The 15,587-nt window shown below is 35.9% G+C and overlaps 1 protein-coding gene across 1 annotated transcript in view; it reads left to right on the forward strand.

Moving 5' to 3' along the window:
- JAKMIP3 (Janus kinase and microtubule interacting protein 3) overlaps positions 1-15,587 on the forward strand; it is a 116,903-nt gene that overhangs the window by 81,220 nt on the left and 20,096 nt on the right. Inside the window, exons 5-12 of the mRNA XM_025164214.2 lie at positions 353-472; positions 5,499-5,645; positions 7,192-7,323; positions 8,385-8,420; positions 8,798-8,857; positions 10,504-10,632; positions 11,273-11,401; positions 13,659-13,742. Coding sequence (XP_025019982.1) covers positions 353-472; positions 5,499-5,645; positions 7,192-7,323; positions 8,385-8,420; positions 8,798-8,857; positions 10,504-10,632; positions 11,273-11,401; positions 13,659-13,742 — 837 coding nt within the window. The remainder of the gene's footprint in view (positions 1-352; positions 473-5,498; positions 5,646-7,191; positions 7,324-8,384; positions 8,421-8,797; positions 8,858-10,503; positions 10,633-11,272; positions 11,402-13,658; positions 13,743-15,587) is intronic.

Consider the following 15,587-nt stretch of genomic DNA (forward strand, 5'->3'; position numbering starts at 1 on the left):
TATTATTATAGGAAAATGGTATGTGGCTCATCTATTTAAGCTCTCAATTCAACAGTGGCATAAATATGAAACACTGCAGCAATTATCAATAATTTCTTTCACATTTCCAAGACAACACTTATGAAATCCGTATTTGCTTACACATTTTTTTTCATTTGCTTCTTCGCTTACATAATAGTTCCTTTCTTAAATTTCTGTTGGTCTCATCATTCATTATTAAGGTACAGATGACATTATTTTTGGAATTAGTCAGTAATGGATGGAATCAGAAAAGGAAGAAAATGGGAGTTGGTAAAAAGCTGTAAAAAGGGTTTCCTTGTTGAACAGTTATTTGCAGTTTTTTTTGTTTTAGGAACAGCAGTTGGATGAAAGGGACGCTCGGCGTTTCCAACTTAAAATAGCTGAATTAAGCGCAATCATCAGGAAACTGGAAGATCGGAACGCATTATTGTCAGAAGAACGAAATGAACTTGTAAGAAAACATGTGCATTTATTTATTTATTTATTTATTTTAAAAGCCCTATTTGACTAATTGTAGATCTTGTAGGACAAGAGCAATGTTAGTCTGTGGAAGCCAAAAAAGTAGGAGGATTCTGGTAGAACCTTTGCAGATTAACAAATTCTATGAAAAGGTATAAGCTTTTGTGTTTATTTCTTTTAATGAAATGGGTTAGTCTAAAAAGATGCTACCAGACTCCTGGTTTCTGTTTAACTAAGTTAATGAAGGGGTTAATGCACTGTGGAAACACCAACAAGGTGACAATTGACCAAGTCACCTAACCGGGGGGGGGGGGGCAAATTTAAACGGACACAGTAATTCATCAGGCTAAAGTAACTCCGCTCAATCAGCTGGGTAGTGGAAAAGAATCTATGCCCAGTTAGTTAAGGTGTCTTACATACTTTGTCCTCCAAGAAAAAATGATGAAGGGAAAAAGTACCTGAAAAAGCAAGCCTCTGCATTACAAGATTCATCATCACCAAATTCTGGCAGCCTGGGATATATTTCTTAAATACTGATTGGCTACTGCACCAAAGCCATGCCTATTGCTGGATGCCTTGCCAATGGGAAAGAAGTGAATGATGTCATATAGCCCTATTAGTAGGTTCTAGTTGTAAATCTAGATATTAGGAACTTCTGGGTAAAAGTAGGTGGGGTTTCAGTATTCCAAACTGATCAGTTGTGACTCACTTAATGTGTTTGTGTGCTGCCAGAACCACTAGTAAAGTGATTTGATTGGGTTAGTTCCTGACTGGGTGAAGCATGTTGTAGGAACAGGGCTATAAACACACTGGTTCAGAGCATGAGCACTTTATTGATACTATTATTGCAGGTGGAACTTCAGTAGGATGACTTCTACATTTTTTAAGATTTCCAGCCTAGTGACTTCCATATCACAGATTATACTTCTGTCATCTCTGTGCATTTCCATGTTGATAGTGTATGACCTATAGAGGGATTGGGATGGGGAAATATGACCTTTCTGATCTTGCTTGAACTCTCAGCAGACTTTTATACAATCAATCATGAAGCCATTGGGTGAGGCCATTAATGAAGTACATTAATACACAGTTGCAATTCAATTATATGGAGTTGGGCTTCCCCATGCAGTTCTGGCTTGTAATTTGGGAGTCACAGCTGGACTCACAGCTCCTGCTTGAAGAACAAATGGCATCTATAGCTAGGAGACCTTTGCACTGATTCATCTTGTGCACCAGTTACAGACTTTTCTGTAATTCACGCTTTGTTCACGTCCTCTTTGATTATTGCAACATGCTCTACATGGGGCTGCCATTGAAGACAATCCAGAAACTTCATTTGGCCCAGGATGCAGCAGCTTGAGCATTTATGGGCATTAGTATTTGTCCACATGTATTAGCTTTGCTTCAAGAGCTGCACTGGTTGCCAGTTTGTTTCTGGATACAATTCAAGGCTCTGGTTTTCACCTTTAACGCTCTTCATGACTCAGAACCTGAATATTATGCAGCTGCCTTCTCCCCTGATTTCTGCCTGTCCACTGAGATCTGGAAGCAAATGTTCCTTCCAGGTCCCATCCCTTAGGAAATGTCACCTGCGGGTATCCTAAGGTCAGGCCTTCTCAGTCACTTCCCCACTCCACCCATAACAGCATTCTTCCTAATATCAGTTTGGCCTCAACTTTGTAAGATTTTCACAAGGCCATTATTTCAGCAGGCTACATATTAATGTGTAAGTTTAATTAATTACAATTAATACAATTAATAATAAGTGTTAATCTTATTACTGTTTTGGGGGGTCTGTAAGCTGCTCAAAGTCAGGTATGATGTGACATATAAACCTAATTAAATAATTAAGATCAGTTTTAGTCCCAAACGACTGGAAAGCCTCCCATTAGGCAGGGCTACCAGATTCTATGCTGGATCTGATTTGATTGTCATCATTCGCCCTTTAATATCTAAACTGGTACTTTAAAAAAAAAGATTAAGAAATCTATCTTCTAGTTTGTGGGTCACTGCTTCTTTAATATAACATGTTGTATCTTTATCATTCATTTAACATAATTATACATGATTTAATCATGAGTTGCTAGTTACCTGTAAAAAGAACAGATTGTTTTGCTATTGAAAATTAAAACTTAAACCCATGCTATATTATGTGCAATTTCTCCATGAAATGGGCAGGCACGGTAGTTATACAAATCACATACAGTAATTGCTGTGTTTTCTGGCATTGCTTGGAGCACAATAAATATTGGATTAGCAATAGAGTGAATAATGCTTTCACTCTAGTTTAAGCAACCAAAAACTGGCACTCCTTAACAAAAGCAATATTTATTTTACAAAACAATATATACATTTGGTTATGCAAAAAGTTATATACAATAAATCTTCTCAGTAGTGTAATTCTATACATAAGTACTCCAAAATAAATCTGTACATGTTGTCTGGTGTTAACCTCCAGATTCAAGGTAGCAGGCTTTAACCCAACATACTGATATAATTTATGAGGTAAATACTTGTAACAAAAATAGGCTTCATAGATTAATACTGACCATTTTAGACTGCAGATGTGTTCATTACCTTTCAGTTGTATTGTGGGACACTGTTCTAATAACATGGGACAAGAATCTCTCTCTTAGCCACGTACACACTAAAAATTCCATCCTTTTTCACAACACATATTTTTGTGAACTGAAATATTAGAAATGCACATAGGTTAAAAACTAATTTCTATAATAATTTGACACTTGAATTAATTTAACTGATTAATCACTGAGACAGATTTATATAATGCTCAAAAAACCCATATTTGGTGATGGCAAACTCACAGTTATTTTAGAAAGCAATTTCAGAGTTGGGGGTGAGTGGACACAGGAAAGATTTTCACTTTTTAACCATCCAGCAGAGGAGAAGAATAATGTTGTTGCTGAGATGTAATATCAATTGCTGTGGTTTGTTTCACTGCCTTTTTCAGTGTGCAGCCACAACTTAGAGCTAAGTTAAATACATTTACATCCAGCCAACCATTCCTTAATGCAATTCTTTTCAAATTGATAAGGTACATAGTTGACGTTTTCCTCCCATGCCTGAATAAAATTCCATTTACAGGCTAGTTAATGGCATTTGTGGTGGTAAATATCTTTCCCAGAGCTAATGCAATAAACCATAGTGGCATGTTGGGAGGAAAAAACAGAATAAATTTATAGAGGACATTAAAGCAGCAGATCTGTAGTTGGATCTGGGACTATGTGTAGGATTTGCATAGTGGAGGAGGCAGCTGCAAGCTCTGGGAGGAAAGCTTTCTCTCCCAGTTCCTTAATGAAATTTTAGACTTGTATCTGAATATTTTCCTCAACATATTTAATTCAAAAAATAGTGTGAGAACATCTTTCAAACAATAGCACTGGTATCCATTTATCATCCAAATTGATAATTAACTATGCAGATGGCAGCTTGTTTTGCATGCAGTCATGGGTATCATCTCAAGAAAGAAGTAAAGCCCTTCCTGTAAAGTTAGTTGTGCAAGCAACCTCTGCTTCCCCAAACACCTTAGCCTATTGAATGAATGAATGAATGAATGAATGAATGAATGAATGAATGAATGAATGAATGAATGAATGAACGAACAAATGGTACAATTAAATATTTTGGGATTATTTCAACTTATCTTTTTGATTGACTATTTGTCAGTGTATGCTTTGAAATGTTGAGGATGTTACTCAACAAACTGTGCAGTTTCCAGACAGGATGATATTTGCAGCAGTCCAATATATCTGGCAGGAAACAGAACAGGGAAGGTAGATGTGAGGTTACATCATGATTGTAATCTAACTGCTGATGTTTCCAGTGGTCATGTCTGTTGTGGTTTTCAGAATATTTCTGTTACAAGAAAAACTTCAAAAGAGTTTAGAAGCTTTTGCTCATGAACCAATATGTTCAGGTACACAGAGTTATTAATATAATAATCTAGTGTTTGCCAGAGCATACAATTCTAAAGAAATGTTACATGCAAATCTAACCTGCGTAATGCTTGCTTGATAGCTGTTTTCAGTGAATTTGCCACTGGAGCAACAGAGGAGACCTGAAAAAGGGAACTATTTCCTCACTCCAAATTGATTGCAACCATCTCTATCAAACCAGAAGGGCACAAACTGGGACTTTAGTATCCTTTATGAATTTATGTCATATTTTACACCCCCTCCCAGGCCAATTACAATACATCAAACCGAGACATCTGGTATCAATAAAATGGAACAAAAACCCAGAGAAAATTCAGATAAAGTCAAAAATGAAAGCTGAATCAAACCAACATTATAACCTTCCATAGGACCATGAGGAAAATGAAAAAGCTTAATAGAATATGAATAACTGTAATCCAAAGTAGCTTTCTCCAGCCCAACTTCCTCCAGATGAATTCAGATTGAAATACCCAACTAGCAAGGAGAATGCAGAGTGCTAGGTTGAGGAAGGTAGACCTAAAGGCTAACAGAAAGAAATGTAAGTAGACCACTGCTGAAAAGGGCTGTTCTGAATCTTAGCAAATTGTACTTCTGATGGCAAAGGGACATAGAACAAGAGCACAAAGTGGGCAGAGTCAAATAGAAGGTTGTCCTTCTTATAACCTAACTCCAAACTCTTATAGGTATCTTCCATAGCATCAAGTGGATGCTTTGGAACAGCCTCCCACCTGAGATCTGAGGGATCCCTCCCATTTTAGCCTTCCAGAGAGCTGTGAAGACCTGGCTCTTCCCCCAAGCATTGGGCTAAGATGGGGGTTAAGCTGCAAGGATGCTTGGTCTGGTGCCGGGAGTAAGGGTACTTTTGTTTTTAACCATGTTTTTATGGATTGCTGTGAGCCACCTAGAGCCATTATAGGTGTCATATAGGCAGTCATATAAGTCCTGTAAATAAAATAAAGTGCCCTTGGTTAGCAATAGCAGCCCATATAAATGCACTGGATTTTGCACAGCAGCCACATTTACACTTCCATGTAAATATTTTTTTTTCCCTCTACTTTGCAGTTGAAACGTGTAAGGGAAGCTGAGAGCCAGTACAAACCACTGCTTGACAAAAATAAACGTCTAAGTAGGAAAAATGAGGATTTATCCCATGCCTTACGTCGTATGGAAAATAAACTCAAATTTGTAACACAAGAGAATTTAGAAATGGTAAGTTCTTGTACTAATGAATACAAGAATACAGTTCATTACTGATAAGTTGTGAGTTTTAAGTAAAAAACCTTGAGCAAAATGTTATCACTATCTAAAATGATGTTGATGATCTTACTAGGGGTACTCCTCAAACCAGTTCAGTTGACAGCTGGAAATGTCAAAGAGGAGGGACATTTCCTAGGTGAACACTATTTAGGACTGATCCCAAGCACATTCCATACTAGTCAGTTTGATTAAAATGAATATCACCCATTTCAGGGGGAGGGGTGAATGGAACAAAAAGGGAAAGAGCAAGAACAAGTGAAGTTCTCTGGAAGTTGTTCAGTGTTTCCAGGACTGTTTAATGAAAGTACAGAATATGTAATACATTGCACTGACACATTTAGTCAAGGACACAGGAACTGTTGCAGTAGCTTACTAGGCCCAATTCAAGCTTCACCAAGCATGGCAGCAAATATCAGCTCTACAGAAATTCAGCATTCAGAAACAGCTAGATGTCACCGACTTGACCCAGATAAATAAGTGTTTTTGTTGTTGCAGGCTTTGAGAAAGAAGTCATATATACACAGATCTGCCTATTGCAGAATAGAAATCAAATCTTCTTCATATCTCAGTCCCAGAAGTTAAATCCCAGCTTTTTTTCCTCCTCCCCTTTAAAGTCAAGGCACTTGAGGCTATTCTTTCCTGGCCTTGAGGAATACCTGTTTTGTGCTTATATAATTATTCTTTCTGGCCTGAGAATCACTCACTTAGCTTCAGCCCCCACATATGCAATACCTGTGCTCTCTTTCTCACAACCTCTGGCTACTTCTACCATGCATTATGTTCCCTGTTAATACACATTAGATACTCTCATACACTTGTGTCCACAAGATATCAATATACAACTATAGGCAAAATATTAGTTTTGTGATCATATTCACCGAAAGTTGTAGTTTCTATGTCACACCATATTTTCACTAGATCAGTTAAAGACCTAGTAACAGCATTTGCACAATATGTGAAGCATTTTTTGTGTATTAGCATATTGTGCACCCCCTCTTTTTTTTTTTTTTTTTTTTTTTTGCTATTTTACAATCTCATGTATTTTATAAACCTAAGGAATAGGTTAATTCAGTAATCAGGTTAAGTTACTGAACAATTCAGATGAGCCCTTGATGGCAAAAAAGAGATATAGAAAAAGTTAATTCTTTGCTAGCAGACTACTATCTCGTCATCCAAATATATGCAGTCCAGCTATTTTAGCTCTAGTTTTTCAAGGGAAAAATATAGACATTTACATTAAAAAGTATATCAGTTAAATTTGGTTAACAATCTTGTATATTAGAGAAAGTTTCATGAAACAGTTGTATATACTAAGAGAAAGTTTTCAACAACAAATGATATGAATTATAAGCAAAACTCTGTTTAAAAAATCACGGGGACTAAAAATGCCTCACTAATATAGACAGTAACATGAAACCGATATATACTGACTCCCAAATTCCTACATTAAATTAATAAACATTGTAGTCATTTCTCAGTGTTGGTTCTGTTCCTTTAGAGACAAAGAGTGAGGACAATAAGAAGACCCAGTTCTTTAAATGATCTTGATCAGAGTCAAGATGAAAGGGAAGTTGAATTTTTGCGGCTACAGATTATAGAGCAGCAGAATATCATAGATGAACTTTCAAAGGTAACCAAGTTCTCATCTTCTTAGCATGGCATTGGCTACACCTGTCTCCTTCTGTGTGGAACATCGTTAGAAAAGTTCTTGGGTGGGGAAGAAAGAAGACCTTAACTTAATGTATACAGTATAAGATGAAAGCTATTTCTTAATGCTAAGCAGAAAAGTTGGAAATCTTTCATTTGATAATTCAGGTAATATCTGGACAGACAGAAAGTCTAAATTTCTGGGTTATTGACTATATAATTAATTTAAGCTAAATGTGATCATTGTTTTCTCTTGGCAAAAATCTATATTTCAGGTTCAGTAACAAAAAATTTTATTGTCTCATTCATCCCACTTCACACTGTCAAAGTAATGGGCATGACAGAAGCTAAACATTTAACTCATGTTTCTACATTTGGGATTTGTATAGTGAGATAAAAATCACTTTCCTCCCTTGTGGCATCATGGTAGATAATTGTATCTACCACTAGGGTTAAAAGAAGAAATTGTAATCATTTTCCAAAGTTTGCAGGTTTTGTAGTCCATTATGTCACCAATCTCTTGATTGCTTTATTTCAGTTACATTAGGGTGAAATTAACAACACATCTATACATGACCCTGTCTTACCAGATCTGATGTTGTCCAGATATGTTCGATCACAATTCCTAAAATGCTGGGTACAAGAGATCTTGGGAAATGTGATCAAACACATCAAGAATTTATATCAATGTTATCTGAGTGCAACTTCCACAATTTTCTTCAAAGGAAATCACAATCTGGTAAAAGCTGTGGAACTTTAGGATTAGATTTCTCTAAATCCAGGGTTCCACTGGGCAAAAAGCTCTTCCATTAAACCTTACATATTTCAGGCATTCTGAAACTTATGTCAGGATTCCCAGCTAGTATGGGGTTGATCATCCAGAGAGGTCTAAATATTTAATAAACCATTTAAAAAATTATATCTAGAGCCAATTGCACAATAACAGCGTGCCACAAAGTATGTAGAAGAAAAGGAAATGAGCATATTCAAAATCTTTATTACAGTCATAGCATCTAATGTTTTCTTCTAATTCTTTTAAACTAGACTCTAGAAACTGCTGGCTATGTGAAGAGTGTAATAGTAAGTAACATATGCATTTGATTTTGCTTTTCATATATGCTTCCCTGTATTCTGCCTGGAATTATTTAGCTATAATGTTTAGTGATATTGTGTATTAATAGCAAAATAATGTATTCTAATTAATTAACGTAGATATGAGCCACAGAATTCTCTCTAAGAAGTAGAAAATTGAGAGTAAACCAAGGACAAATTGTGCTCTTAAAGTCTGAATATTACATTTTTAATGTCAAGGGTTTTTTTTTTTTTACTATATTCTGATTTGCATCATGGATTATCTGTACAATGTGATTGCCAAGCTCATTCCTCATTTCACACCTTCCATAAATAAGTTTCTTATGCAGATCTCAAACATTTGTTTGTTCATTTATTTTGGACAGGAGCGTGACAAGCTTTTAAGATACAAGAAACAAAGGAAGAAATTTGCCAAATTTCCCAAGGTAAGCAAATAATGTAAAAAAGTTTATTTTAGTGCATATATCATGAGAGACTTGATGGAACAGTGAAAAGCACCATCTGGCTGAGCATCTGGTTTCCAACAGTTTTGACCAGAAGCTTCTGAGAAATTCATAAGCAGAATGAGAAGGCAGAATCCTTCCCCACTATTAATTCACAGCTTCACCTGCCATGCAAAAATACACTTGCTCACTCTAAACATGAAGTTTTTTATTGAAATAGCAGATCACCAGTTAGTGATCATTCCAGTCCTAAAATCAAGTGCAGTTCTCATATAGAATTATGCAAAAAATTATCATTAAGAATGCCAAAAAAATAACTGATAACTTGTTCTGATATTTAAATCAATTCAAATTGTGCTTCCTCTTAAATCTTCCAGATACATTTTACAGATGCTTTCACTTAAAAGTTAAAACTTCAGTTGAAGGAAATGAACTCAAGTTGGATTTGAGAGCAGAAAGTTTAAAATCTCTCTACCACTACCACAAAAAACAAAAACAAAAAAAACACCTTTTGAATTAAAACCCCATTGATCTAAACCAGTGTTGTCCAAACTTGGCCACTTTAAGATGAGTGGACCAAGTTGAAGTCCACTCATCTTAAAGTGGCCAAGTTTGGACAACACTGATCTAAACTGTGGCTCACATGTGGGTGGGTGAATAGAAGACTGCTGACCCTGCAGGTGAGGCTGTCAACCTTGGTGGAAGTGCTCCAGCAGATCTTTGCTGTTTCCTCCACATTTCTTCCTACATTTCAGAAGCTTAAACATCTCCCATAGTTTAAGAAGCAGCAAAGTGAATTCCAAGGAATTACTACCTTCTGTTTTCTCTTGACTCTTAAAATAAGCACTTTCTTTGTTGCTCATTCTGAGTCTTTTTATGGGAATCAGGTAGGGGTATTTCCCGCTCCCATGAGTCCAATAGCTCCAACTCTCTAGAATACTAGAAAATTGGGATTTTCTTGGTAAACGATAACATTCTTTGACTAAAATTTTGATTTTCAGTCAGTATATGAAAAGATGCTAACCTGTTCTCTTATTCAAGTTCCTCCATAGAGCTTTTTAATCCCTACAGGTCCATTAATTATGTACCCTAAACCAAACCTCCTTCCATTCTCATTCCCTCCCCCCGCCCCACAACCAATTCATTCTCAGTTTATGTCCCCTCCTTTTATCCTTTTTTAGCTATTCTCCCTAAGCCTCTTTACCTCTATGAAGGTCCATGTAAAGATTTTCTTTCAGCTCAAATTCCCTTTTTTTATGCATTGAAGGAATGCTCAGAGATGATTGTGCCAATTTTTAATCTCACGATAGATTAAATATCAAGTTTACTCCCATTTGTTATGATTCTATATTGAAATTATGGAAGATTTATGCTGGCTCAACAACAGCTTCAGTATTCATTAATGATTAGGAAACTATGAATTGTACCTGATGGATAATCATTACTAACTCTGAAGCCCCATTTATATGGCAGAGTCTGATAAACTACTATATAATGAGAAAATTGCTGAGATTCATAAATAGCACTGCATCACAGAAGAAGGAAATCTAACTATTCCTTATTGTCAGTTGTGCTTAGCATCTTTACAACTTTTGCTTGTTTGCACTCACACATTGTCATTTGGTCAGAAGCCAGTGGTGGAAACGTTTTTTGGGTATGATGAAGAAGCCTCCCTTGAATCTGACGGCTCTTCAATCTCATATCAAACCGATCGAACAGATCAAACGCCCTGCACACCAGATGATGACTTGGAAGAGGTAATTTATGATGTGTATAATGTTCAAATTCAAGCAGGAATTTATCTTAAATATATATTATCTTGAATGTAATGAAATTATTGTCTTAGTAAAAATAATATAATTTTTGCAGAGAGATAATTATAGTATACCCTTGATCAACAAGATCTGTTCTAAAGCAGATTTCAAAACATAGAATATTTTAAGCCATACATGGAAGCTTTTTCTATCTTCTGTTTAGAGAAGACACTCATTGATTGATTGATTGATTGATTGATTGATTGATTGATTGATTGATTATGTGCCATCAAGTCATTGTCGACTCCTAGTGACCACATAGATAGACTTTCTCCATGAAATTTAAATGATTGGTATCTGTTAACTTGGACTCTGGTCCAAGAAAAGTCATTGGTACATTTGTTAGACTTTAAGCTGTTATTCCTAGCTTGGTCACATAATTTGGAGACTAGCACAGATATTGCATTAAACATATTTTCAGTTAATTCATTAATAAATACATAACTATTTTTTATAATTCTCTCAAAATGCTATTTTATGGAAGAAGTCGTATTGTTCATAAAACATATTCATGAATGCTATTGATGTGCTTTGTCAGGAAAATTGCATACTGAGTTCAGTTTTATGTTCCTTCTCACATTAGGGTATGGCAAAAGAAGAAACAGAATTAAGATTCCGGCAATTGACAATGGAATATCAAGCTTTACAGAGGGCATATGCTCTGTTGCAAGAACAAGTTGGAGGAACATTGGATGCTGAACGAGAAGTTAAGGTCTAAATGGCTTATATTACATGAAAGTAAAGACTTGTGACCATATCATGTTGTTCCTAAGCTCTCTACAAATATTCAGTTCCCCTCCCTTTCATATCTTTGTTTTAGAGGAACCTATGTAAAAAGATATGCTGAGAATGGGGCACTGACTACAAGGATTTAGCCTTTATGTGGGCAGTCAAATGTTTATACTCCTGGGGAGCAGTGTATGTGAAATTATGGGAATGCTTTACACTTAGCAGACTTGCTTTGCTTCCCCCACAAATACATCAGAAAACTACATATATTAAGAAATCCTTCTGATATTGCATTGCAGACCACATATTTCCAGTATCCCTCTAGCAAGACCTGAGCATCGAAATCATGTCTGTCTGTCTCTCTCTCTCTCTCTTTCCTGACATATTACAACATTTTCTTGTTGATTTAAATTTGGAATAAAAAGACAATTTTCTGTCTAATGATGAAGGTAGGTTGCTAAAAACTTACATACAAGCACACACACAGATAGTCCTCATTAGCCTGAAAAGAGTGATTAAAGGAAAACCCTTGACATTAAAAGCTATGGAAATTCTAAACTATATCCTTGAATATTAAATGCTCATATACATTTCATAAGAATATATTCCAAGCTGAGTAGTCTGCATATGTTGATTTGTTTTCTCTTCCTTGTGGATCACCTTTTTCAGAAAAGTACCTTATACAGATTTCGGACGAAGTAATTATTTATGATCATAAAATATACATTTCTCTCTCTTCTCTCATTTTTATTCCCTGTGGCTAAAAGAACTGCTGTACACAGAAACAGGGGAGAAGCTATTCCTAGGCATTCCGCTTTCCTTCAAACTGGGCTTCTTTCCCAAAGTAGACATGCCTGCCAGACCTTTCTAGTGTGTAAGGGTATCGGTTTTTCCATGGAAAGGAACTGTTTCTTGCAAGTATCATTTCTGACCTGTTGCTTGGCTAGAATATTAAGGCTGCACAAACAGTCTACCAGACTGGAGATAAAGTAATCAGGTAACAGGAGGAGAACATTCCCATGAGATTAAAGCTTCCTAGAACCAAATTCATCCTGTCTTCACCTGTTCCCCCCACCCCCTGCTTATTTATGTGACAATAAGTATCAGGTAGCATTGAAATGCCCCATATTATCTAATATATTCACATGGTCTTGAAATCTGACAGGATTGTTTGTTTAGGCATAGACTTTCAGGGAGTAAACTGGATATCTAAATTCGATGAATATGCATTCTAGCTATGTTGTTTTTGGAGTAGCAGAGCAAGACTAGTTTCCTCTCTTTTCTGGACATGTGACAAGACCTACTGGTAGTTTCCCTCTGCCTCCATGATATATGATTTATCTATGGAATAATATCCCACAGAATATCAGATGCAACAAATCTGAAATCTCTGAAAGTAAACAGTTTACATCTATAACATCTCATATAAATGAATATAAAAGCCTAGATTTCTAAACAAAAGGAATAAAAGTTCAAGAATGTGGTCTTTATGAATTCCAGCACAAACGGAAATCTGATCATATAGTTATCGATTTGCTTCTATGTTTGCCAGTGTTCCAGTACAGTTCTCAGTTCAAAAACATATCAAAAACATTTCTGGGTTATGACTTGAGGATCGATGTGTTTATACTTGCATATATAATTAAGTATATAATTAAACATTAAATGAAATTGACATAAAGTCGAAATAAACTGATCAACTCATCCCTAGGTAGGAAGTAAACATCCCTAACCAAGACATGTTTTACTTTAAACAATTTTGCAGATTGAATTTGGAATGCAATGTTACTGGAGACAGAAACACTAGAAAATAAATAAGAAAGGGTAGGGTTGTTAGGACAGTTGCATAGGCATATCATTTTTCACTTTTTTGTAGCTATTTCACTATGGTTACTGACAGTGGGCATGTTGTTATATTTAACCAATCTTTAATAATCTAGAAGGCATAGATGATACAGGATGATGGACATGAAAATGTGTCCCTGAAGTGTGTAGAACTGGTATAAGAGAGCTAAGGCTGTCTTTAGCATGTGTCAGTTCCAATATTATAGCCTTCCATGCAAACATCTCCCAGGGTTATAAGAAATGTGCAATTAGCACTTCAAATTATTTGAATGTGTGGCTAGATATTTGAATGTCTACAGTGTTTGCTTAGGCCATTCAGCATGATAAGATTGCATTGTAATTTAGCATAGCAGCAATCAGAATAAGTTTGACATTTTTTCAATCCCATCCTACAGACTCGTGAGCAGCTTCAGGCAGAAATCCACAGATCCCAAGCTCAAATAGAGGACCTAGAAAAGGCACTTGCTGAACAAGGACAGGTAATATATACTGGGGAAAAAATGCATTGTGTTAGTTCAATCATCACATCATTCTAACAAATTTATCAAAAGTTATCACTATAAGATAACTAGCAATAGGACAGCTCACATGGGAATAAGTATGTGGAAAACCCAAACTCCAGTTTTCCAAAAATTAGTCCACTGAATTGAAAATGGTTCTGAACACTGTGTTCTGGATGAAGCAAATTTGTTTCATGGATGAACCATGTCTATAACTTTATACACCTTTTCCATTTCACAGGATTAATTTCTGAAAAACCACTGGACTGTCCCCAGAATGGTCATATTAGCATGATCTAGAGAAAGAATGAAATATTCTAAACTAGTTCCCCTCATCATTCCATTCCTGGAACATAGGTTTGAAATGTCCCTACATTGTGATGCTAAATCAGTTTTATATCTATAAGTATAAAGTAGCCCAAGTGACGTCTCCTCCCCCATGGTTGAAAGCAGAAACAGAATTCAGTTCCACATTTTCTGATTCCTGGCTTCCTCTAACATGCAAGTTGTAATTTAAACTACATTCAAACAAACCAAATTCTGGATTGGTTAGCTGACTTAGCAAATTATAGTTTGCTTTAAACTACATTTCCTGGTTTTATTTATTGATTTTTATTTATTAGATTCATATCCTGCCCTTCTTCCAGGAGCTCAAGGCAGCATACATAGTATTGTATCCTTGAATTTTCCCCATAGAAACAAATCTATGGTATAAGTTTGGTGAGAGAGCAACCAGCTCAAAATCACCTAGTGAGCTTTTGTGGCTGAGGGTAGATTCAAGTCTAACACCTTCCCCACTACATCACTTAGGTTCATTATTTGCCCTGGTTTGGTAGAAGAAGAAATATGCTCAAATCTTGCAGTCCATTTTTATCCTTGCTCCAAAACAATGCTTTATTATTTTGCGTGAATGGAACAATGAGTATTAAAATTCAAACAGTCCAGGCAGAGAGAGAAAGATGATCTCAGAAAAAAGACAAATGCCTGAAAAAAGAGAACTGTTTTTCAAATAGCACAGTTCAAGACCATTTAGCTTTTTTTTTCATCAAAATCATCAAATTGAATTATACCTGGAAATCAACAAGAAGCTAGTGCATAACGTTCAGCAAATGTAACTCCAAAACTCATTTGACTCCCAAGTTCTGTGTTTCACTCTACCAGAATAAATACTGTACAAAAAGACATGATGTGTAGGCTTCTATATCTAATGCACATATTTTAAAAAATTGTAAACAGTTTGGACATCAGCTATAAATTTTCAACAGAGTCCATATTTTTAACAGTAGATGTTCTTTTCATTTGATTTATCCTATTGTCCTTGAACAAGCAGAACTTCATGATTTCCTTTCACATGATGATCTTTTTTTGGATTAAATATTGTACAGGCAACTTGATATCTAATCTCTTTCCCCTAGATCAGTGTTGTCCAAACTTGGCCACTTTAAGATGAGTGGACTTCAACTCCCAGAATTCTCCAGCCAGCCTGGAGAATTCTGGGAGTTGAAGTCCACTCATCTTAAAGTGGCCAAGTTTGGACAACAGTGCCCTAGATCAAATATACCCACAATTCTTTTGCCTTGACCATTTTATTACTTCAACCTGGTACCCTCCAGATGATTTGGACCATTAATATTAACATTTTAACACCCCTAGCCAGCGTGGCCAGTGCCATAATGACAGGCATTATAGAAAAATTTAGATGGCCTGGCTCTCTGTTCCATGGATGTTTATATTTTGTTTTTTTCCAATTCAATTTTTGCATTTTTTTTTTTTCTGGAAAAGGTGAGCCAGAATAATTTAGCAGAAATGTCAGGAATTAGATTT

Source organism: Python bivittatus, unplaced genomic scaffold, assembly GCF_059951505.1.
Source record: "Python bivittatus isolate LINGU-HERP-01145 unplaced genomic scaffold, Pbiv_v1 ctg000980_np1212, whole genome shotgun sequence".
NCBI lineage: Eukaryota > Metazoa > Chordata > Lepidosauria > Squamata > Pythonidae > Python > Python bivittatus.